At 51.0% G+C, this 22,109-nt stretch overlaps 2 protein-coding genes across 2 annotated transcripts in view; both read right to left on the reverse strand.

Annotated features, from left to right (window-relative positions):
- LOC123745285 (uncharacterized) overlaps positions 1–15,288 on the reverse strand; it is a 145,880-nt gene extending 130,592 nt beyond the window's left edge. Inside the window, exon 1 of the mRNA XM_069300593.1 lies at positions 14,871–15,288. The gene's annotated coding sequence lies outside the window, so the exon portion shown is untranslated. The remainder of the gene's footprint in view (positions 1–14,870) is intronic.
- LOC138350091 (uncharacterized protein DDB_G0290301-like) lies at positions 3,549–4,106 on the reverse strand. Its single transcript, XM_069300379.1, has one exon. The coding sequence runs from the start codon at positions 4,104–4,106 to the stop codon at positions 3,549–3,551; it is 558 nt and encodes a 185-aa protein (XP_069156480.1).
- Positions 15,289–22,109: the final 6,821 nt, after the last annotated feature.

Genomic DNA, 22,109 nt, shown 5'->3' on the forward strand with positions numbered 1-22,109 from the left:
GAGTTGCTTGTGGGGGGCAGAGTTGCGTGTGGGGGGGAAGAGTTGCGTGTGGGGGGCAGAGTTGCGTGTGGAGGGGAAGAGTTGCGTGTGGGGAGGGAAGAGTTGCGTGTGGGGGGGAGAGTTGCGTGTGGGGGGCAGAGTTGCGTGTGGGGGGGAAGAGTTGCGTGTGGGGGGCAGAGTTGCGTGTGGGGGGCAGAGTTGCGTGTGGGGGGGAGAGTTGCGTGTGGGGGGCAGAGTTGCGTGTGGGGGGGAAGAGTTGCGTGTGGGGGGCAGAGTTGCGTGTGGGGGGGAAGAGTTGCGTGTGGGGAGGGAAGAGTTGCGTGTGGGGGGGAGAGTTGCGTGTGGGGGGCAGAGTTGCGTGTGGGGGGGAAGAGTTGCGTGTGGGGGGCAGAGTTGCGTGTGGGGGGGAAGAGTTGCGTGTGCGGGGGCAGAGTTGCGTGTGGGGGGGAAGAGTTGCGTGTGGGGGGCAGAGTTGCGTGTGGGGGGGAAGAGTTGCGTGTGGGGGGCAGAGTTGCGTGTGGGGGGGAAGAGTTGCGTGTGGGGGGGAAGAGTTGCGTGTGGGGGGGAAGAGTTGCGTGTGGGGGGCAGAGTTCCGTGTGGGGGGGAGAGTTGCGTGTGGGGGGGAAGAGTTGCGTGTGGGGGGCAGAGTTGCGTGTGGGGGGGAAGAGTTGCGTGTGGGGAGGGAAGAGTTGCGTGTGGGGGGGAGAGTTGCGTGTGGGGGGGAAGAGTTGCGTGTGGGGGGCAGAGTTGCGTGTGGGGGGGAAGAGTTGCGTGTGGGGGGCAGAGTTGCGTGTGGGGGGCAGAGTTGCGTGTGGGGAGGGAAGAGTTGCGTGTGGGGGGGGGGAGAGTTGCGTGTGGAGGGCAGAGTTGCGTGTGGGGGGGAAGAGTTGCGTGTGGGGGGCAGAGTTGCGTGTGGAGGGCAGAGTTGCGTGTGGGGGGCAGAGTTGCGTGTGGAGGGAAGAGTTGCGTGTGGGGGGCAGAGTTGCGTGTGGGGGGCAGAGTTGCGTGTGGGGGGGAGAGTTGCGTGTGGGGGGCAGAGTTGCGTGTGGAGGGCAGAGTTGCGTGTGGGGGGCAGAGTTGCGTGTGGAGGGAAGAGTTGCGTGTGGGGGGCAGAGTTGCGTGTGGGGGGCAGAGTTGCGTGTGGGGGGGAGAGTTGCGTGTGGGGGGCAGAGTTGCGTGTGGAGGGCAGAGTTGCGTGTGGGGGGGAAGAGTTGCGTGTGGGGAGGGAAGAGTTGCGTGTGGAGGGCAGAGTTGCGTGTGGGGGAAGAGTTGCGTGTGGGGGGCAGAGTTGCGTGTGGAGGGCAGAGTTGCGTGTGGGGGGCAGAGTTGCGTGTGGGGGGCAGAGTTGCGTGTGGAGGGCAGAGTTTCGTGTGGGGAGGGAAGAGTTGCGTGTGGGGGGCAGAGTTGCGTGTGGAGGGCAGAGTTGCGTGTGGGGAGGGAAGAGTTGCGTGTGGGGGGAAGAGTTGCGTGTGGAGGCCAGAGTTGCGTGTGGGGAGGGAAGAGTTGCGTGTGGGGGGCAGAGTTGCGTGTGGGGGGCAGAGTTGCGTGTGGGGGGAAGAGTTGCGTGTGGGGAGGGAAGAGTTGCGTGTGGGGGGCAGAGTTGCGTGTGGGGAGGGAAGAGTTGCGTGTGGGGGGCAGAGTTGCGTGTGGAGGGCAGAGTTGCGTGTGGGGAGGGAAGAGTTGCGTGTGGGGGTCAGAGTTGCGTGTGGGGGGCAGAGTTGCGTGTGGGGGGGAAGAGTTGCGTGTGGGGAGGGAAGAGTTGCGTGTGGGGGGCAGAGTTGCGTGTGGAGGGCAGAGTTGCGTGTGGGGAGGGAAGAGTTGCGTGTGGGGGGCAGAGTTGCGTGTGGAGGGCAGAGTTGCGTGTGGGGAGGGAAGAGTTGCGTGTGGGGGGCAGAGTTGCGTGTGGGGGGCAGAGTTGCGTGTGGGGGGCAGAGTTGCGTGTGGGGGGAAGAGTTGCGTGTGGGGGGCAGAGTTGCGTGTGGGGAGGGCAGAGTTGCGTGTGGAGGGCAGAGTTGCGTGTGGGGGGCAGAGTTGCGTGTGAGGGGAAGAGCTGCGTGTGGAGAGAAGAGTTGCGTGTGGGGGAGTACCCAGGCTGCCATTACACCTGGTGGCTGAGGTGGCGAGGTGCTAGCGTGCTCAAGGTCGACTCCCAGCACGGAACTGAAGCGAGCAGCCGCGTCGCTTGCTCAACTCCCCGACACAATTGACCTATCAACTTCAGCCGGCCTGGTTTACACCCACCACCATAAACAACATTATACATGTCATCACCTCTATAACGTATAATGTATAAAAACATTTTTTAATTGGTGTATAAGACTTAACAGAGGAGAACACAGACACAACATTCACCACCCTCATTTGAAATGTCCCTCAAAATACGATTAACCTTAAGTTATAAGTATAAGTTATTAAGTACAAGTTATACTACCCAAGACCCTTATATCAGGCTTGTAAGTATAAGTTATACCACCCAAGACCGTTATATCAAGCCTGGTAAGTATAAGTTATACCTCCCAAGACCCTTATATCAGGCCTGGTAAGTATAAGTTATACCTCCCAAGACCCTTATATCAGGCCTGGTAAGTATAAGTTATACCTCCCAAGACCCTTATATCAGGCTTGGTAAGTATAAGTTATACCTCCCAAGACCCTTATATCAGGTCTGGTAAGTATAAGTTATACCACCCAAGACCCTTATATCAGGTCTGGTAAGTATAAGTTATACCTCCCAAGACCCTTATATCAGGTCTGGTAAGTATAAGTTATACCTCCCAAGACCCTTATATCAGGTCTGGTAAGTATAAGTTATACCTCCCAAGACCCTTATATCAGGTCTGGTAAGTATAAGTTATACCTCCCAAGACCCTTATATCAGGCCTGGTAAGTATAAGTTATACCTCCCAAGACCCTTATATCAGGCCTGGTAAGTATAAGTTATACCTCCCAAGACCCTTATATCAGGCCTGGTAAGTATAAGTTATACCACCCAAGACCCTTATATCAGGCCTGGTAAGTATAAGTTATACCACCCAAGACCCTTATATCAGGCCTGGTAAGTATAAGTTATACCTCCCAAGACCCTTATATCAGGCCTGGTAAGTATAAGTTATTCATCTTCCTTCAACTTCTGTCAGTTGATAATTATTTTTCTGAAGAAGATTCGTGTAATTTTGATTGAAAGAGAAAACTGTTGTTTGCATCCAACAGGTCATAAACAGGGTTGTCCAGCTACCTGTTATCTATTTTATATTGGAACGTTCAAATGTAATTGAAGACAAATGTAAAATATCTTTCCTCCACTCGATAGTTTCTAACCCTGGAGGCCAATTGGTTACGTCACTTTACTGTAAACTCACAACATTGGGTTTACAGTTCCTTTGTTCATGACCGTTGTTCTTGAACTTTGTTCTTGTTCAAAAGTAAGTAAACTGAAGCCAATCAAAACTTGAATAAATACAGCTTTTAATCTCTGTTCCATTTATAAATTATTTGATATTGAAGTTAAATTTGTGCATGAACTTTTTAATAGAAAAAATATTTCAATATCAAACGTGGGGAGACAGAGAACGTTGAGAACCTTGTAAACGTTGAGAACCTTGTAAACGTTGAGAACCTTGTAAACGCTGAGAACCTTGTAAACGTTGAGAACCTTGTAAACGCTGAGAACCTTGTAAACGTTGAGAACCTTGTAAACGTTGAGAACCTTGTAAACGTTGAGAACCTTGTAAACGTTGAGAACCTTGTAAACGTTGAGAACCTTGTAAACGTTGAGAACCTTGTAAACGCTGAGAACCTTGTAAACGTTGAGAACCTTGTAAACGCTGAGAACCTTGTAAACGTTGAGAACCTTGTAAACGTTGAGAACCTTGTAAACGTTGAGAACCTTGTAAACGTTGAGAACCTTGTAAACGTTGAGAACCTTGTAAACGTTGAGAACCTTGTAAACGTTGAGAACCTTGTAAACGTTGAGAACCTTGTAAACGTTGAGAACCTTGTAAACGCTGAGAACCTTGTAAACGTTGAGAACCTTGTAAACGCTGAGAACCTTGTAAACGCTGAGAACCTTGTAAACGCTGAGAACGCTGCTTCACGTCTCCCCCCATCACCCCATAATATTTTACACGTCGATATATCGCGCCATTGTGATTTATTTCTGAGAAAAATATGTGAGAAAGGCTGCCGGGAAGGTCATTAGCGTTCTTAGAGTTCTTACTGATTTATGGCTTCTTCCAGCACACTTTTATATATATGTGTAAATATATATATATATATATATATATATATATATATATATATATATATATATATATATATATATATATATATATATATATATATATATATATATATATATATATATATATATATAATATATATATATATGTCGTACCTAGTAGCCAGAACTCACTTCTCAGCCTACTATTCAAGGCCCGATTTGCCTAATAAGCCAAGTTTTCCTGAATTAATATATTTTATCTAATTTTTTTCTAATGAAATGATATAGCTACCCATTTCATTATGTATGAGGTAAAAAAAAAATTATTGGAGTTAAAATTAACGTAGATATATGACCGAACCTAACCAACCCTACCTAACCTAACCTAACCTATCTTTATAGGTTAAGTTAGGTTAGGTAGCCGAAAAAGTTAGGTTAGGTTAGGTTAGGTAGGTTAGGTAGTCGAAAAACAATTAATTCATGAAAACTTGGCTTATTAGGCAAATTGGGCCTTGAATAGTAGGCTGAGAAGTGCGTTCTGGCTACTAGGTACGACATATATATATATATATATATATATATATATATATATATATATATATATATATATATATATATATATATATATATATATATATATATATATATATATTTATATGCGGCGGCCCGGGCCGAGGCTGGGGGAGGCAGCCCGGGCCGAGGCTGGGGGAGGCGGCCCGGGCCGAGGCTGGGAAGAAGTGATGACGTAGCAGCGTCACCCAAGGCCTGAGCCCCGCGCCTCAACAGGAAGTGTTGCTGCCTCGCTCACCACTCACCTAGTTGTGCTTGCGGGGGTTGAGCTCTGGATCTTTGGTCCCGCCTCTCAACTGTCAATCAACAGGTGTACAGGTTCCTGAGCCTATTGGGCTCTATCATATCTACACTTGAAACTGTGTATGAGTCAGCCTCCACCACATCACTTCCTAGTGCATTCCATTTACTAACTACTCTGACACTGAAAAAGTTCTTTCTAATGTCTCTGTGGTTCATTTGGGTACGCAGCTTCCACCTGTGTTCCTTTGTTCGTGTACCACCAGTGTTAAATAATCCATTCTTGTCTACCCTGTCAGTTCCCCTGAGAATTTTGTATGTGGTGATCAGGTCTCCCCCGAGCTCTTCTGTCTTCCAGCAACGCGAGGTGCAGTTCACGCAGCCTTTCCTCGTAACTCATGCCTCTTAGTTCTGAGTCTAGCCTAGTGGCATACTTCTGAGCTTTTCCAGTTTCGTCTTGTGCTTGACAAGGTACGGACTCCATGCTAGGGCTGCATACTCCAGGATTGGTCTTACATACCTACAAGGTTCTGAAGGATTCCTTACACAAGGTTTCTGAAGGCAGTTCTGATGTTAGCCAGCCTCGCATATGCCGCCGATGTTATTCTCTTGATGTGGGATTCAGGAAACAGGTTTGGTGTGAGGTCAACTCCTAGATCTTTCTCTCTGTCCGTTTCATGAAGGACTTCATCTCCCATTTGCTATCCAGTGTCTAGCCTCCTATTTCGTCCACCTAGTTTCTTTACCTTACATTTAGTTGGGTTGAACTTTAGTAGCCATTTGTTGGACCATTCATTCGGTTTGTCTAGGTTGTGAGGGACCTCGGCGCCATCTACGAGCCAGGTGCCTAACTATAGCAGTTGACCCTCCCATTACTCGTAGTTTCCCATCTTCTAGTCGGCTGAACTGGAAGGTGACCACAACCAGGGACAGGCGATGGAAGTCGGTGAAGCCAGGAGAGTGGAAGAGTACTGGGGTAGACCTGAAGGTGCTACTCAAGTGGGGATAGTTGAGCGCTGTGGACTTCACTCCTGGAGGTACTAGCCAGTGGGGCTCCGTGAGCACTGTGGTTGAGCGCTGTAGACTTCACTATTGGAAGGTACTAGCCTGTGGGGCTCCGTGAGCACTGTGGTTGAGCGCTGTGGACTTCACTCCTGGAGGTACTAGCCAGTGGGGCTCCGTGAGCACTGTGGTTGAGCGCTGTAGACTTCACTCCTGGAGGTACTAGCCAGTGGGGCTCCGTGAGCACTGTGGTTGAGCGCTGTAGATTTCACTATTGGAAGGTATTAGCCTGTGGGGCTCCGTGAGCACTGTGGTTGAGCGCTGTGGACTTCACTCCTGGAGGTACTAGCCAGTGGGGCTAGGTGAGCGCTGTGGACATTTCCGGATGAGAGTACTAGAGAGTGCGCTAAGGACGGGGAGCATTTGAAGACGGCTCCATAACTGCAGGTGGCGTAAGGGCTAGTGGTGCCGTGACGACCTCGTCAGAGGCGTGTGGTGTCCGTCACCCGTGAAGCTGGCTAGCGTGAGGGCTAGTGGTGCCGTGACGACCTCGTCAGAGGCGTGTGGTGTCCGTCACCCGTGAAGCTGGCTAGCGTGAGGGCTAGTGGTGCCGTGACGACCTCGTCAGAGGCGTGTGGTGTCCGTCACCCGTGAAGCTGGCTAGCGTGAGGGCTAGTGGTGCCGTGACGACCTCGTCAGAGGCGTGTGGTGTCCGTGACCCGTAAAGCTGGCTAGCGTGAGGGCTAGTGGTGCCGTGACGACCTCGTCAGAGGCGTGTGGTGTCCGTGACCCGTGAAGCTGGCTAGCGTGAGGGCTAGTGGTGCCGTGACGACCTCGTCAGAGGCGTGTGGTGTCCGTCACCCGTGAAGCTGGCTAGCGTGAGGGCTAGTGGTGCCGTGACGACCTCGTCAGAGGCGTGTGGTGTCCGTCACCCGTGAAGCTGGCTAGCGTGAGGGCTAGTGGTGCCGTGACGACCTCGTCAGAGGCGTGTGGTGTCCGTGACCCGCGAAGCTGGCTAGCGTGAGGGCTAGTGGTGCCGTGACGACCTCGTCAGAGGCGTGTGGTGTCCGTGACCCGTGAAGCTGGCTAGCGTGAGGGCTAGTGGTGCCGTGACGACCTCGTCAGAGGCGTGTGGTGTCCGTGACCCGTGAAGCTGGCTAGCGTGAGGGCTAGTGGTGCCGTGACGACCTCGTCAGAGGCATGTGGTGTCCGTGACCCGTGAAGCTGGCTAGCGTGAGGGCTAGTGGTGCCGTGACGACCTCGTCAGAGGCGTGTGGTGTCCGTGACCCGTGAAGCTGGCTAGCGTGAGGGCTAGTGGTGCCGTGACGACCTCGTCAGAGGCGTGTGGTGTCCGTCACCCATGAAGCTGGCTAGCGTGAGGGCTAGTGACGTCGCTCCGGATGACCTCACATTAATGGTAACGGGTAATTTTAAGTGTTATTATTTTTATTTACCTTAAACATTCACTATTTCCACCAAGGTTAAGGTCGTCTCAACTTAGTAGGATCATAGAGTTTAAAAAGAACCCGGTTACTAAGGTAACATAGGTCATCTTGTAGCCTCATACGACCTTCCTCAGTCATGATCCACTGAGGCAGTCACAGTGTCGCTGCTTCACTCACCACTGTGAGGCAGTCACAGTGTCGCTCCCTCACTCACTACTGTGAGGCAGTCACAGTGTCGCTGCTTCACTCACTACTGTGAGGCAGTCACAGTGTCGCTCCCTCACTCACCACTGTGAGGCAGTCACAGTGTCGCTGCTTCACTCACTACTGTGAGGCAGTCACAGTGTCGCTCCCTCACTCACCACTGTGAGGCAGTCACAGTGTCGCTGCTTCACTCACTACTGTGAGGCAGTCACAGTGTCGCTCCCTCACTCACCACTGTGAGGCAGTCACAGTGTCGCTCCCTCACTCACCACTGTGTGGCAGTCACAGTGTCGCTGCTTCACTCACCACTGTGTGGCAGTCACAGTGTCGCTGCCTCACTCACCACTGTGAGGCGGTCACAGTGTCGCAGCCTCACTCACCACTGTGTGGCAGTCACAGTGTCGCTGCCTCACTCACCACTGTGAGGCAGTCACAGTGTCGCTCCCTCACTCACCACTGTGTGGCAGTCACAGTGTCGCTCCCTCACTCACCACTGTGAGGCAGTCAGTGTCGCTCCCTCACTCACCACTGTGAGGGGAGACTCACTCTAAACTGTCAAGGTTGGCTTCCTCCCTACTAACTCTAGGCGTCGTGGTGGTGGTTGTTGTGGTGGTGGTTGTTGTTGTGGTGGTTGTTGTGGTGGTGGTTGTTGTGGTGGTGGTTGTTGTGGTGGTGGTTGTTGTGGTGGTGGAGATGGTTGTGGTGATGTAGATGGTTGTTGTGGTGGTGGTGGTTGTGGTGGTGGTTGTGGTTGTGGTGGTGGTTGTTGTTGTGGTGGTTGTTGTTGTGGTGGTGTTTGTTGTTGTGGTGGTGGTTGTTGTGGTGGTGGTTGTTGTGGTGGTGGTTGTTGTGGTGGTGGAGATGGTTGTTGTGGTGGTGGTTGTTGTGGTGGTGGAGATGGTTGTTGTGGTGATGGAGATGGTTGTGGTGATGTAGATGGTTGTTGTGGTGGTGGTGGTTGTGGTGGTGGTTGTTGTGGTGGTGGTTGTTGTGGTGGTTGTTGTGGTGGTGGTTGTTGTGGTGGTGGTTGTGGTGGTGGTTGTTGTGGTGGTGGTTGTTGTGGTGGTGGAGATGGTTGTTGCGGTGGTGGTTGTTGTGGTGATGGTTGTTGCGGTGGTGGTTGTTGTGGTGGTGGAGATGGTTGTTGTGGTGGTGCAGATGGTTGTTGTGGTGGTGGTGGTGGTTGTTGTGGTGGTGGTTGTTGTGGTGGTGGTTGTTGTGGTGATGGTTGTTATGGTGGTGGTTGTTGTGGTGGTGGAGATGGTTGTTGCGGTGGTGGTTGTTGTGGTGGTGGAGATGGTTGTTGTGGTGGTGGAGATGGTTGTTGTGGTGGTGGTGGTGGTTGTTGTGGTGGTGGTTGTTGTGGTGGTGGTTGTTGTGGTGATGGTTGTTATGGTGGTGGTTGTTGTGGTGGTGGAGATGGTTGTTGCGGTGGTGGTTGTTGTGGTGGTGGAGATGGTTGTTGTGGTGGTGGAGATGGTTGTTGTGGTGGTGATGGTTGTGGTGGTGGTGTTTGTTGTGGTGGTGGTTGTTGTGGTGGTGGTTGTTGTGGTGGTGGTTGTTGTGTTGGTGGTGGTGGTTGTTGTGGTGGTGGTTGTTGTGGTGGTGGTTGTTGTGGTGGTGGTTGTTATGGTGGTGGTTGTTGTGGTGGTGGAGATGGTTGTTGCGGTGGTGGTTGTTGTGGTGGTGGTGGTTGTTGTGGTGGTGGAGATGGTTGTTGTGGTGGTGGTGGTGGTTGTTGTGGTGGTGGTTGTTGTGGTGGTGGTGGTTGTTGTTGTGGTGGATATGGTTGTTGTGGTGGTGGTGATGGTTGTTGTGGTGGTGGTGGTGGTTGTTGTTGTGGAGGAGATGGTTGTTGTGGTGGTGGAGATGGTTGTTGTGGTGGTGGTGATGGTTGTTGTGGTGGTGATGGTTGTTGAGGTGATGGAGATGGTTGTTGTGGTGGTGGTGATGGTTGTTGTGGTGGTGGTGGTGGTTGTTGTTGTGGAGGAGATGGTTGTTGTTGTGGTGGAGATGGTTGTTGTGGTGGTGGTGATGGTTGTTGTGGTGGTGGTGGTGGTTGTTGTTGTGGAGGAGATGGTTGTTGTTGTGGAGGAGATGGTTGTTGTGGTGGTGGTGGTGGTTGTTGTTGTGGAGGAGATGGTTGTTGTGGTGGTGGAGATGGTTGTTGTGGTGGTGGTGATGGTTGTTGTGGTGGTGATGGTTGTTGAGGTGATGGAGATGGTTGTTGTGGTGGTGATGGTTGTTGTTGTGGTGGAGATGGTTGTTGTGGTGGTGGTGATGGTTGTTGTGGTTGTTGTGGTGGTGGTTGTTGTGGTGGTGGTGGTTGTGGTGGTGGTTGTTGTGGTGGTGGTTGTTGTGGTGATGGTTGTTGTGGTGATGGAGATGGTTGTGGTGATGTAGATGGTAGTTGTGGTGGTGGTGGTTGTGGTGGTGGTTGTTGTGGTGGTGGTGATGGTTGTTGTGGTGATGGAGATGGTTGTGGTGATGCAGATGGTTGTTGTGGTGGTGGTTGTTGTGGTGGTTGTTGTTGTGGTGGTGATGGTTGTTGTGGTGGTTGTTGTGGTGGTGGTTGTTGTGGTGGTGGTTGTTGTGGTGGTGGTTGTTGTGGTGGTGGTGGTTGTTGTGGTGGTTGTTGTGGTGGTGGTGGTTGTGGTGGTGGTTGTGGTGGTGGTTGTTGTGGTGGTGGTTGTTGTGGTGGTGGTTGTTGTGGTGGTGGTGGTTGTTGTGGTGGTTGTTGTGGTGGTGGTGGTTGTTGTGGTGGTGGTTGTTGTGGTGGTGGTTGTTGTGGTGGTGGTTGTTGTGGTGGTGGAGATGGTTGTTGTGGTGGTGGTTGTTGTGGTGGTGGAGATGGTTGTTGTGGTGATGGAGATGGTTGTGGTGATGTAGATGGTTGTTGTGGTGGTGGTGGTTGTGGTGGTGGTTGTTGTTGTGGGGGTTGTTGTTGTGGTGGTGTTTGTTGTGGTGGTGGTGGTTGTTGTGGTGGTGGTTGTTGTGGTGGTGGTTGTTGTGGTGGTGGTTGTTGTGGTGGTGGAGATGGTTGTTGTGGTGGTGGTTGTTGTGGTGGTGGAGATGGTTGTTGTGGTGATGGAGATGGTTGTGGTGATGTAGATGGTTGTTGTGGTGGTGGTGGTTGTGGTGGTGGTTGTTGTGGTGGTGGTTGTTGTGGTGGTTGTTGTGGTGGTGGTTGTTGTGGTGGTGGTTGTGGTGGTGGTTGTTGTGGTGGTGGTTGTTGTGGTGGTGGAGATGGTTGTTGCGGTGGTGGTTGTTGTGGTGATGGTTGTTGCGGTGGTGGTTGTTGTGGTAGTGGAGATGGTTGTTGTGGTGGTGCAGATGGTTGTTGTGGTGGTGGTGGTGGTTGTTGTGGTGGTGGTTGTTGTGGTGGTGGTTGTTGTGGTGATGGTTGTTATGGTGGTGGTTGTTGTGGTGGTGGAGATGGTTGTTGCGGTGGTGGTTGTTGTGGTGGTGGAGATGGTTGTTGTGGTGGTGGAGATGGTTGTTGTGGTGGTGGTGGTGGTTGTTGTGGTGGTGGTTGTTGTGGTGGTGGTTGTTGTGGTGATGGTTGTTATGGTGGTGGTTGTTGTGGTGGTGGAGATGGTTGTTGCGGTGGTGGTTGTTGTGGTGGTGGTTGTTGTGGTGGTGGAGATGGTTGTTGCGGTGGTGGTTGTTGTGGTGGTGGAGATGGTTGTTGCGGTGGTGGTTGTTGTGGTGGTGGAGATGGTTGTTGTGGTGGTGGAGATGGTTGTTGTGGTGGTGATGGTTGTGGTTGTGGTGTTTGTTGTGGTGGTGGTTGTTGTGGTGGTGGTTGTTGTGGTGGTGGTTGTTGTGGTGGTGGTGGTTGTTGTGGTTGTTGTGGTGGTGGTTGTGGTAGTGGTGGTTGTTGTGGTGGTGGTGGTTGTTGTGGTGGTGGTTGTTGTGGTGGTGGTTGTTGTGGTGGTGGTTGTTGTGGTGGTGGTTGTGGTGGTGGTTGTTGTGGTGGTTGTTGTGGTGGTGGTTGTTGTGGTGGTGGTTGTTGTGGTGGTGGTTGTTGTGGTGGTGGTTGTTGTGGTGGTGGTTGTTGTGGTGGTGGTTGTGGTGGTGGTTGTGGTGGTGATGGTTGTTGTGGTGGTGGTGGTTGTGGTGGGGGTTGTTGTAGTTACCTAACGGGTAATTATAGTACAAACTCCTCATAGTTATAGTTGACAGTCAGACTGAGATAAGGAGGTTCATTGAATTTAGAAGATTATATCCTAAATTGTAGATATTATAATATATAGGTGGGATTCGTGAAGCAGGTGTGTGTTAATGTGGCAGGTGTAGGAGCACGTGTGTGTTAATGTGGCAGGTGTAGGAGCAAATGTGTGTTAATGTGGCAGGTGTAGGAGCAAGTGTGTGTTAATGTGGCAGGTTTAGGAGCAAGTGTGTGTTAATGTGGCAGGTGTAGGAGCAAATGTGTGTTAATGTGGCAGGTGTAGGAGCAAGTGTGTGTTAATGTGGCAGGTGTAGGAGCAAGTGTGTGTTAATGTGGCAGGTGTAGGAGCAAGTGTGTGTTAATGTGGCAGGTGTAGGGGCTACTGTGTGTTAATGTGACAGGTGTAGGAGCAAGTGTGTGTTAATGTGGCAGGTGTAGGAGCAAGTGTGTGTTAATGTGGCAGGTGTAGGAGCAAATGTGTGTTAATGTGGCAGGTGTAGGAGGAGGTGTGTGTTAATGTGGCAGGTGTAGGAGCAAGTGTGTGTTAATGTGGCAGGTGTAGGGGCTAGTGTGTGTTAATGTGACAGGTGTAGGAGCAAGTGTGTGTTAATGTGGCAGGTGTAGGAGCAAATGTGTGTTAATGTGGCAGGTGTAGGAGGAGGTGTGTGTTAATGTGGCAGGTGTAGGAGGAGGTGTGTGTTAATGTGGCAGGTGTAGGAGGAGGTGTGTGTTAATGTGGCAGGTGTAGGAGGAGGTGTGTGTTAATGTGGCAGGTGTAGGAGCAAATGTGTGTTAATGTGGCAGGTGTAGGAGGAGGTGTGTGTTAATGTGGCAGGTGTAGGAGGAGGTGTGTGTTAATGTGGCAGGTGTAGGAGGAGGTGTGTGTTAATGTGGCAGGTGTAGGAGGAGGTGTGTGTTAATGTGGCAGGTGTAGGAGGAGGTGTGTGTTAATGTGGCAGGTGTAGGAGGAGGTGTGTGTTAATGTGGCAGGTGTAGGAGGAGGTGTGTGTTAATGTGGCAGGTGTAGGAGCAAGTGTGTGTTAATGTGGCAGGTGTAGGAGGAGGTGTGTGTTAATGTGGCAGGTGTAGGAGGAGGTGTGTGTTAATGTAACCTGTTGATTAAGACATTCCATAATATTAAAAACTGCTAAGTTAAGAGATGTTTTTCCTTGAGAATCAGAAGACTTAAGTTTGGTCTTTTCCTGAAGGGTGAAGTTTCCTGGAAAGATTGTTTCAGTATCAGAAAATGAAAACAATTATCTAATTGAAAAGAAAGATAGTCAAAGAAGTCACGGGTAATTTAAGGTAATAATTAACAGATGAGACGTAGTCGGAGGTCCCGAGTTCGTTCATGCTGCAGGATGGAAGCGTTTTGTGGAAAGCTTCATAGCACCTGATGCTTCTGTTCTCTTAAAAATCTCAATGGTTCAGACTGGAGAGACGAGTGACAGACAGCACAAACGCAACAATTATAGCAGAAAATGTAGCGTAATAACACAGCTAGAGAAAAAATCACTAGTTAGGGCATAACTATCCCAAAGGAAACAGAGTTATTTTAAATGGGGTTAAGTCAGACTAAGAAAATGCTTTAAGTAGAGTGCCTCAAGGCTCTGTCCTGGGTCTTCTGTTATTCATAAAATATATAAATGATTTAAATTCAGGTTTGACACGCAATATTTTCAAATTGGCCAATAATACAAAAATCTGGATGGTAATAAACAGGGAAAAAACTCTCTATCCCTTCAAGACGACCTAAATAGGGTTGTGAAATGGTCAAAAGATTGGCAGAAGCAGTTTAATGCTGACAAATGTAAAGTTCTAAAGCTAGGTAATGATGATATAGTTAAAAGATACGAGCTAGATGGTGTTGAGATTGCGAAGTCGGATTGCAAAAGGGATCTGGGAGTTATGTTTAGAAAGAATTTAAAACCTGAAAATCAATGCATAAATGTTCATAGTAAGATAAATAGGATACTGGAATATATTAATCGAAGCGTTAGTAACAAGACACCTGGTGTGGTTCTTCAGGTATATCTCGCTCTGGTTAGGCCCCATTTAGATTATGCAGTTCAGTTTTGGTCGCCGGTCTATAGAATGGATATAAATTATTCACTAGAACGTGTCCAACGTAGGATGACAAAGTTAATCCCCCAAATTAGAAACCTGTCATTTGAAGAAAGATTGACAAAGCTTAATTACATAATCTAGAAAAGTGAAGAATTAGGGGTGATATGATAGAGGTGTACAAGTGGATAAATGGACATAACAAACGGGGTATTAATAGGGTATTAAAATGATCAACAAAGACAACATGAAACATTAGGTATAAATTAGATAAGTTTAGATTTAGGAGAGATCTGGGTAAATACTGGTTCAGTAACAGGGTTGTCGATTTGTGAAGCCAATTACCGCGTAAAGTAATAGAAGTAGGATCCCATGATGGTTTCAAACGTAAGTTAGACATATATATGTATGAGATAGGGTGGATATAAATAGGAGCTGCCTCGTATGGGCCAATAAGCCTTCCGCAGTTAACTTCTTATGTTCTTAAAATCGGTGGTAATATCTGGAGTTTCAACTAGTAAACGACAACAGGGAGAAGATAGCAAGAGCTTGTAGAGAAGAGAAAGATCAAACACCAATGCAATAACAATGTTTGATATGAAAAACTGTCAACAAAATAGTTGATGCAGCTGGTGGAAGGAACACCCGCTGGCATCCTGGCACCGTGCTGGCATCCTGGCACCGTGCTGGCGTCACTCCCTGCATACCGGGGTCCAAGGCCCATGCTGTATACTCACTCACATTGTGCTGGCAGTACAGGAAAATACAGATATGTTTGTTGTATACTAGTGATATGATCTGTATAATTAACACGATGTGAGAGCGGTTACATAACAACATTAAACTGTCAGGTGATATATACAGCCTAACAAGTGTAGGTAATTAAGAACAGCTGTATAGTTTACTAAGATTATCTATGAGTTTAAGACTGATTACAACTTGTATAATTCCTTACCTGTCTCTGTTGTATGTTGAAACAAAGCAGTATATTCACACATTGTGATGAACAACTACACTTCGTAATACATATCCACGACGCTGTCATAATACACTGTTGAGTTATAATCACTAGATATTTTATATTTCAGGACTGGAGGTTATCGTAATAGATCCTGGCACTTGCCAAACTGTACTTGATCCACAAAACTAAAGCCTCCAAAATCATTAATGATCCGCAATAGATCCGTCACACTAACGAGCGAGACACCAGCCTTCAGCACGCCCAGTCATCACTACTACGCATCACCCAAAGTCATCACGTATGCCGAGAACATTTCCATGAAGAATTCTTGGAAAGCCAGTGAGGCGGCGTTGGCGAGGGAGCGAGGAGAAGCTGCTGGCGTCTGGCAGGAGTCCCGCAGACAACTGTGTAGTGCCTCTCTGCTGTGACCCTGGCCGCCTCCACCCGCCCTCACGACCTCCCATCCGGGAGTAACCCAGCCTCACTCCTGCACCTCCTGCCTCACTCCTGCACCTCCTGCCTCACTCCCTCACCTCCTGCCTCACTCCCTCACCTCCTGCCTCAATCCCTCACCTCCTGCCTCACTCCTGCCCCTCCTGCCTCACTACCTCACCTCCTGCCTCACTACCTCACCTCCTGCCTCACTACCTCACCTCCTGCCTCACTCCCTCACCTCCTGCCTCACTCCTGCCCCTCCTGCCTCACTCCTGCCCCTCCTGCCTCACTCCTGCCCCTCCTGCCTCACTCCTGCCCCTCCTGCCTCACTCCCTCACCTCCTGCCTCACTCCCTCACCTCCTGCCTCACTACCTCACCTCCTGCCTCACTCCCTCACCTCCTGCCTCACTCCTGCCCCTCCTGTCTCACTCCTGCCCCTCCTGCCTCACTCTCGCACCTCCTGCCTCACTCTCGCACCTTCTGCCTCACTCCTGCACCTCCTGCCTCACTCCCTCACCTCCTGCCTCACTCCCGCATCTCTTGCATCACTCCCGCACCTCCTGCCTCACTCCCGCACCTCCTGCCTCACCCCCGCACCTCCTGCCTCACTCCCGCACCTCCTGCCTCACTCCCTCACCTCCTGCCTCACTCCCGCATCTCTTGCCTCACTCCCGCACCTCCTGCCTCACTCCCGCACCTCCTGCCTCACTCCCGCACCTCCTGCCTCACTCCCGCACCTCCTGCCTCACTCCCGCACCTCCTGCCTCACTCCTGCACCTCCTGCCTCACTCTGCACCTCCTGCCTCACTCCCGCACCTCCTGCCTCACTCCCGCGCCACCTGCCTCACTCCCGCACCACCTGCCTCACTCCCGCACCTCCTGCCTCACTCCCGCACCTCCTGCCTCACTCCCGCACCTCCTGCCTCACTCCCGCACCTCCTGTCTCACTCCCGCACCTCATGCCTCACTCCTGCACCTCCTGCCTCACTCCCGCACCTCCTGCCTCACTCCCGCACCTCCTGCCTCACTCCCGCACCTCCTGCCTCACTCCCGCACCTCCTGCCTCACTCCCGCACCTCCTGCCTCACTCCCGCACCTCCTGCCTCACTCCCGCACCTCATGCCTCACTCCTGCACCTCCTGCCTCACTCCCGCACCTCCTGCCTCACTCCCGCACCTCCTGCCTCACTCCCGCACCTCATGCCTCACTCCTGCACCTCCTGCCTCACTCCCGCACCTCCTGCCTCTCTCCTGCACCTCCTGCCTCACTCCCGCCCCTCCTGCCTCACTCCCGCACCTCCTGCCTCACTCCCGCACCTCCTGCCTCACTCCCGCACCTCTTGCCTCACTCCCACACCTCCTGCCTCACTCCCGCACCTCCTGCCTCACTCCCGCCCCTCCTGCCTCACTCCCGCACCTCCTGCCTCACTCCCGCACCTCATGCCTCACTCCCGCACCTCCTGCCTCACTCCCGCACCTCATGCCTCACTCCCGCACCTCCTGCCTCACTCCCGCACCTCATGCCTCACTCCCGCACCTCCTGCCTCACTCCTGCACCTCCTGCCTCACTTCCGCACCTCCTGCCTCACTCCCGCACCTCCTGCCTCACTCCCGCACCTCCTGCCTCACTCCCGCACCTCCTGCCTCACTCCCGCACCTCCTGTCTCACTCCCGCACCTCCTGCCTAACTCCTGCACCTCCTGCCTCACCACTCCCGCACCTCCTGCCTCACTCCTGCACCTCCTGCCTCACTCCTGCACCTTCTGCCTCACTCCTGCACCTCCTGCCTCACTCCTGCACCTCCTGCCTCACTCCTGCACCTCCTGCCTCACTCCCGCACCTCCTGCCTCACTCCCGCACCTCCTGCCTCACTCCTGCACCTTCTTCCTCACTCCCTCACCTCCTGCCTCACTCCTGCACCTCCTGCCTCACTCCTGCACCTCCTGCCTCACTCCCGCACCTCCTGCCTCACTCCTGCACCTCCTGCCTCACTCCCGCACCTCCTGCCTCACTCCTGCACCTCCTGCCTCACTCTCGCACCTCCTGCCTCACTCCCTCACCTCCTGCCTCACTCCCTCACCTCCTGCCTCACTCCCGCACCTCCTGCCTCACTCCTGCACCTCCTGCCTCACTCTCGCACCTCCTGCCTCACTCCTGCACCTCCTGCCTCACTCTCGCACCTCCTGCCTCACTCCCGCACCTCCTGCCTCACTCCTGCACCTCCTGCCTCACTCTCGCACCTCCTGCCTCACTCCCTCACCTCCTGCCTAAAGGAATAATAAGGGTGGTAAGACAACATTACAAAGTTGGAGGAGAGAGACAGGACGAGTCACACATGGAGATGATTGGTAAGGCATGGATGGAAATCAGTGGGGAATTGAGGGACCTGAGGGACACTATAAATAAGATGCAGATAGAACTAAGTGCAGAAGAGGAGGATACAATAAATCTAAAATCAGGCCCTCCTCAGACTCTGGCCCAGGCAAACAGCCCCCAGGTAACAGGGATGTAGCAATGGCAGGGACCCCTACAATGGGTGCCACCTTTGCTGATATACTGAAGAGCCCCGATGCCATGTCCACAGTCAAGGAAGTTGTAATGAAAGCAGTAATCTCACAGGAGACAGCTTGATGCGCAAACCAGCTAATGGAAAGGAAAAGAACTGTAGTAGTGGTAGGTGTTAAGAAACAAGAGGGTTCCACAAGGGAAAAATGGAGGACTAAGAACAAAGCTGCAGTGTCAGGGATATTAAAGGAGATAGGAATGTAATTGGCTGAACAAGACATAGAACAGTTTTTCCGGATTTGCCAGTACAAGAAAGACAAAGAGATTGATCTAGGTAGTATTCAGGAATGAGACGATCAAAGAGGACATCCTAGTAAAGAAAAGCAAACTGAAACATGCAAGGAATTAGAGAGGTATACCTTTAGAGGGAGAGGGACATGACCAGGGACGTGATAATAAGGGCTGCAGATGCAAGGAAAAAGTGCAGCGAGAGGGAAGGGAGCCATGGAACCTCAGTCTCCAACCCAGCAATCTCAAAGGGGAGTGGGGAACCCAAATCCAGCAATTCAGGAACCCCAGAAGGGGACTCCAACACCCCAGCCCCTTCCCATAGGGCCCCCCTCACCCCCAGTATAAATCTTTCCTTGCCCCTGCACAATGCCCACCATATCACCCAAATCCTCCCTCCCCCCCCCCTTACCCCAAGTATCCCCTGCTTTCCCATACCCTGGTCTTCTTCCTGCCCCAGGCAGGCCCAGGCAAGACCTAAGCCCTCCATCTCCCACTCCACCCCCTCCCCCACCAAACCCCTGTTAACTACACCACAGGAGAACGTGACCTCTCCCCGAGATGTAGACCAGACCACACACTAGAAGTTGAAGGGACGACGACGTTTCGGCCCGTCCTGGACCATTCTCAAGTCGATTGTCGACTTGAGTCGACAATTGACTTGAGAATGGTCCAGGACGGGCCGAAACATCGTCGTCCCTTCAACTTCTAGTGTGTGGTCTGGTCTACATACTTCAGCCACGTTATTGTGACTCATCGTCTCCCCGAGATATCCCTGCCCCCCCAACCTCAAGCACTCCCTGCCCCATCACCCCAAGGATGTCTTCCTGTCCCAAGCAGGCCTGGGCAAGACCTAAGCCCTCCATCCCCCACTCCACCTCCCCCTGAACCCCTGGCAACTACCTCACAGAAGGATGAGCCTACCAAAGTATAAATACCTATGGAACAACTTCCTACACTTGTGGGGAGGGAGGGTAAAAATGGATATAGGAAAGTGAGCTTCAAGGTAATGTATTGAAACATCGATGGGATTACCAATAAAATGTGATGAGGGAGGTAGCCATGCAAGCAGCTACCTCACAGAAAGCAGCAAGGTGCACTAGTCAGCTGCTAGAAAGAAAAAGATCAGTGATAGTTATAGGCATCGAAGAACAGGAAGGATCCAATAGGCAGGAATGGAATAGCAAGGACAGAGAGGCAGAACATGGGATACTGAAGGGGTTACAGATGGAAGGGGCTGAACAAAACATTGAGAAGGTTTTCAGGTTGGGCTGGTACAACAATGACAGAAACCGACTGGTAAAGGTGGTGTTTACAAACGAGACCACGAAGGAGGTTATTTTAGAAAGGAAGTCATCTGCAGTATGTGGAGGAATACAAGAAAGTATTCCTGCAGAGGGACAGGATGAAGGAGGAGAGAGCCAGGGCAGCAGAGGCAAGGAGGAAGTGCAGGGAGAGAGGAGTAAACCAGGAAATCAAAGCCCCCAATACAACATTCCCAGAAACAAGAGGGGAACCCACAACCAACATCCCAGCAACACCAGAGGGGAGGGCAACACCACCACCCCCCTCTGCATAGAAACCCTCCCTTCCCCTCACCCTATCTGCCCCCACTCAAATGCTCACCCAACCCTCCCTCCTCCCCCCACCCCATTTCGACCCTGTCACCCCCTCCCCCCATTCCCACCATGTCCCCCCTCATGTCTTCTCCCCTCTGTCCCCCCTCCACCTTCATCCCATACCCTCCCTATCCCTTTCCCCCCCCCCTCCTTCTTCACTCAGTATCTCCATGTCCCCCCTATCTCCTTACCCCATACCCTACATGTACCCCCTTCCCTTGAACCCTCACCCCCACCCCAAAATCCTCTAAGACCCTGCAAACCCACTCACAGATCTTCACACCCAGGGAACAGCTTTCCCCACCAGCAGAATGCTTACCAAGAAGGGGGCAAGGAAATGAACAGAAGAAAGTGAGCTTCAAGGCAATGTACACTAACATAGATGGAATTACAAATAAAACAAAACAGAAAATCATAGTAGTAGTCATATATAACCCCCCACCGAACGACAGAAGACGCAGATAGGAATATGATAGAAACAACTTGGCCACCATCAATATAATAGAGAGAGCAGCTTCTGTGGCTAGCAGGAACGGATCTAGACTACTAATCATGGGAGATTTCAACCACGGGAAGATAGATTGGGAGAACAGAGATCCACATGGAGGACCAGACACATGGAGAGCTAAGCTGCTGGACGGGGCAACAAGAAACTTTCTAAGTCAGCACGTCAAGGGACTAACAAAAATGAGAGGATGAACCAGCTTTGCTTGATCTGATATTTACCCTAAATGAGTCGGATATAAAGGAAGTTAAGTTGGAAGCCCCCCTTGGGAATGAGTGATCATAGTGTATTGTGCTTTGAGTACCTGGTTGAGCTAGGAATTATCTCCCCCAAAAAAGAACTGGGAAACAAAGGGTCCATACCGAAAGGGAAACTATGAGGAGATAAATAAATTCCTAAGGGATATGCCATGGGACACAAACTCAAAACTAAGTCCGTACAAGACATGATGGACTATGTCACCCAAAAGTGTCAGGAGGCGGTAAACAGGTTTATCCCGGCCCGACGGTGAAAAACCCGAGAAGCAAACGAAGAATCCGTGGTTTAGTAGGGAATGTATGAAAGCAAAGGAGCTGAACAAAAGGACGTGGAGGAACCTCCGCAATAACAGAACACCAGAAAGTAGAGAGAGATACCAGAGAACCAGGAACGAGTATGTTAGTGTGAGAAGAGCAGCTGAGAAATGGTATGAAAATGATATAGCTAATAAAGCCAAGACCGAACCAAAGCTACTAAACAGTCACATCAGGAGGAAGACAACAGTGAAGGAACAGGTGATGAAACTTAGGATGGGTGAGGACAGGTAGACAGAGAATGACAAAGAGGTATGTGACGAAATCAACGAAAGGTTCCAAGAGGTCTTTACAATACAACAAGGAGAGGTCACAGCGCTAGGAGAGGTGGCAGCAAACCAGGCGACCTTGGAAGGGTTCGAAATTACAAAAGATGAGGTCAAGATGCACCTATTGGAGCTGGACGTGAGAAAGGCTGTTGGGCCGGACAGAATCTCACCATGGGTATTGAAAGAGTGTGCAGGAGCACTTTGTTTGCCACTCTCCATAGTGTATAGTAGGTCACTGGGAACGGGAGATCTACCAGAAATATGGAAGACGGCTAATGTAGTCCTAATATACAAAAAGGGCGACAGACAAGAGGCACTGAACTACAGGCCAGTGTCCTTAACTTGTGTACCATGCAAGGTGATGGAGAAGATTGTGAGAAAAAACTAGTAACACATCTGGAGAGAAGAGACTTCGTGACAACCCATCAACATGGGTTCAGATAGGGTAAATCTTGCCTTACAGGCTTAATAGAATTCTACGATCAGGTGACAAAGATTAAGCAAGAAAGAGAAGGATGGCTAGACTGCATTTTTTTGGACTGTCGGAAAGCCTTTGACACAGTACCCCATAAAAGGCTGATGCATAAGCTGGAGAAACAGGCAGGAGTAACTGGTAGGGCGCTCCAGTGGATAAAGGAGTACCTAAGCAATAGCAAGCAGAGAGTTACAGTGAGGGGTGAGACCTCAGAATGGCGTGAAGTCACCAGTGGAGTCCCACAGGGCTCTGTACTCGGGCTATCCTGTTTTTGATATACGTAAATGATCTCCCAGAGGGTATAGACTCTTTCCTCTCAATGTTTGCTGACGACGCCAAAATTATAAGAAGGATTAAGACAGAGGAGGACAGCTTGAGGCTTCAAGAAGACCTGGACAAGCTATCTTGAGGTTATCTTGAGATGATTTCGGGGCTTTTTAGTTTCCCCGCGGCCAGGTCCTCGACCAGGCCTCCACCCCCAGGAAGCAGCCCGTGACAGCTGACTAATACCCAGGTACTTATTTTACTGCTAGGTAACAGGGGCATAGGGTGAAAAAAACTCTGC

Source organism: Procambarus clarkii, chromosome 44, assembly GCF_040958095.1.
Source record: "Procambarus clarkii isolate CNS0578487 chromosome 44, FALCON_Pclarkii_2.0, whole genome shotgun sequence".
NCBI classification, from domain to species: Eukaryota; Metazoa; Arthropoda; class Malacostraca; order Decapoda; family Cambaridae; genus Procambarus; species Procambarus clarkii.

Excerpts from the sequence above, each read along its gene's own strand:
- LOC138350091 (XM_069300379.1), bottom strand. The coding sequence starts at position 4,106 with ATGGGGGGAGACGTGAAGCAGCGTTCTCAGCGTTTACAAGGTTCTCAG.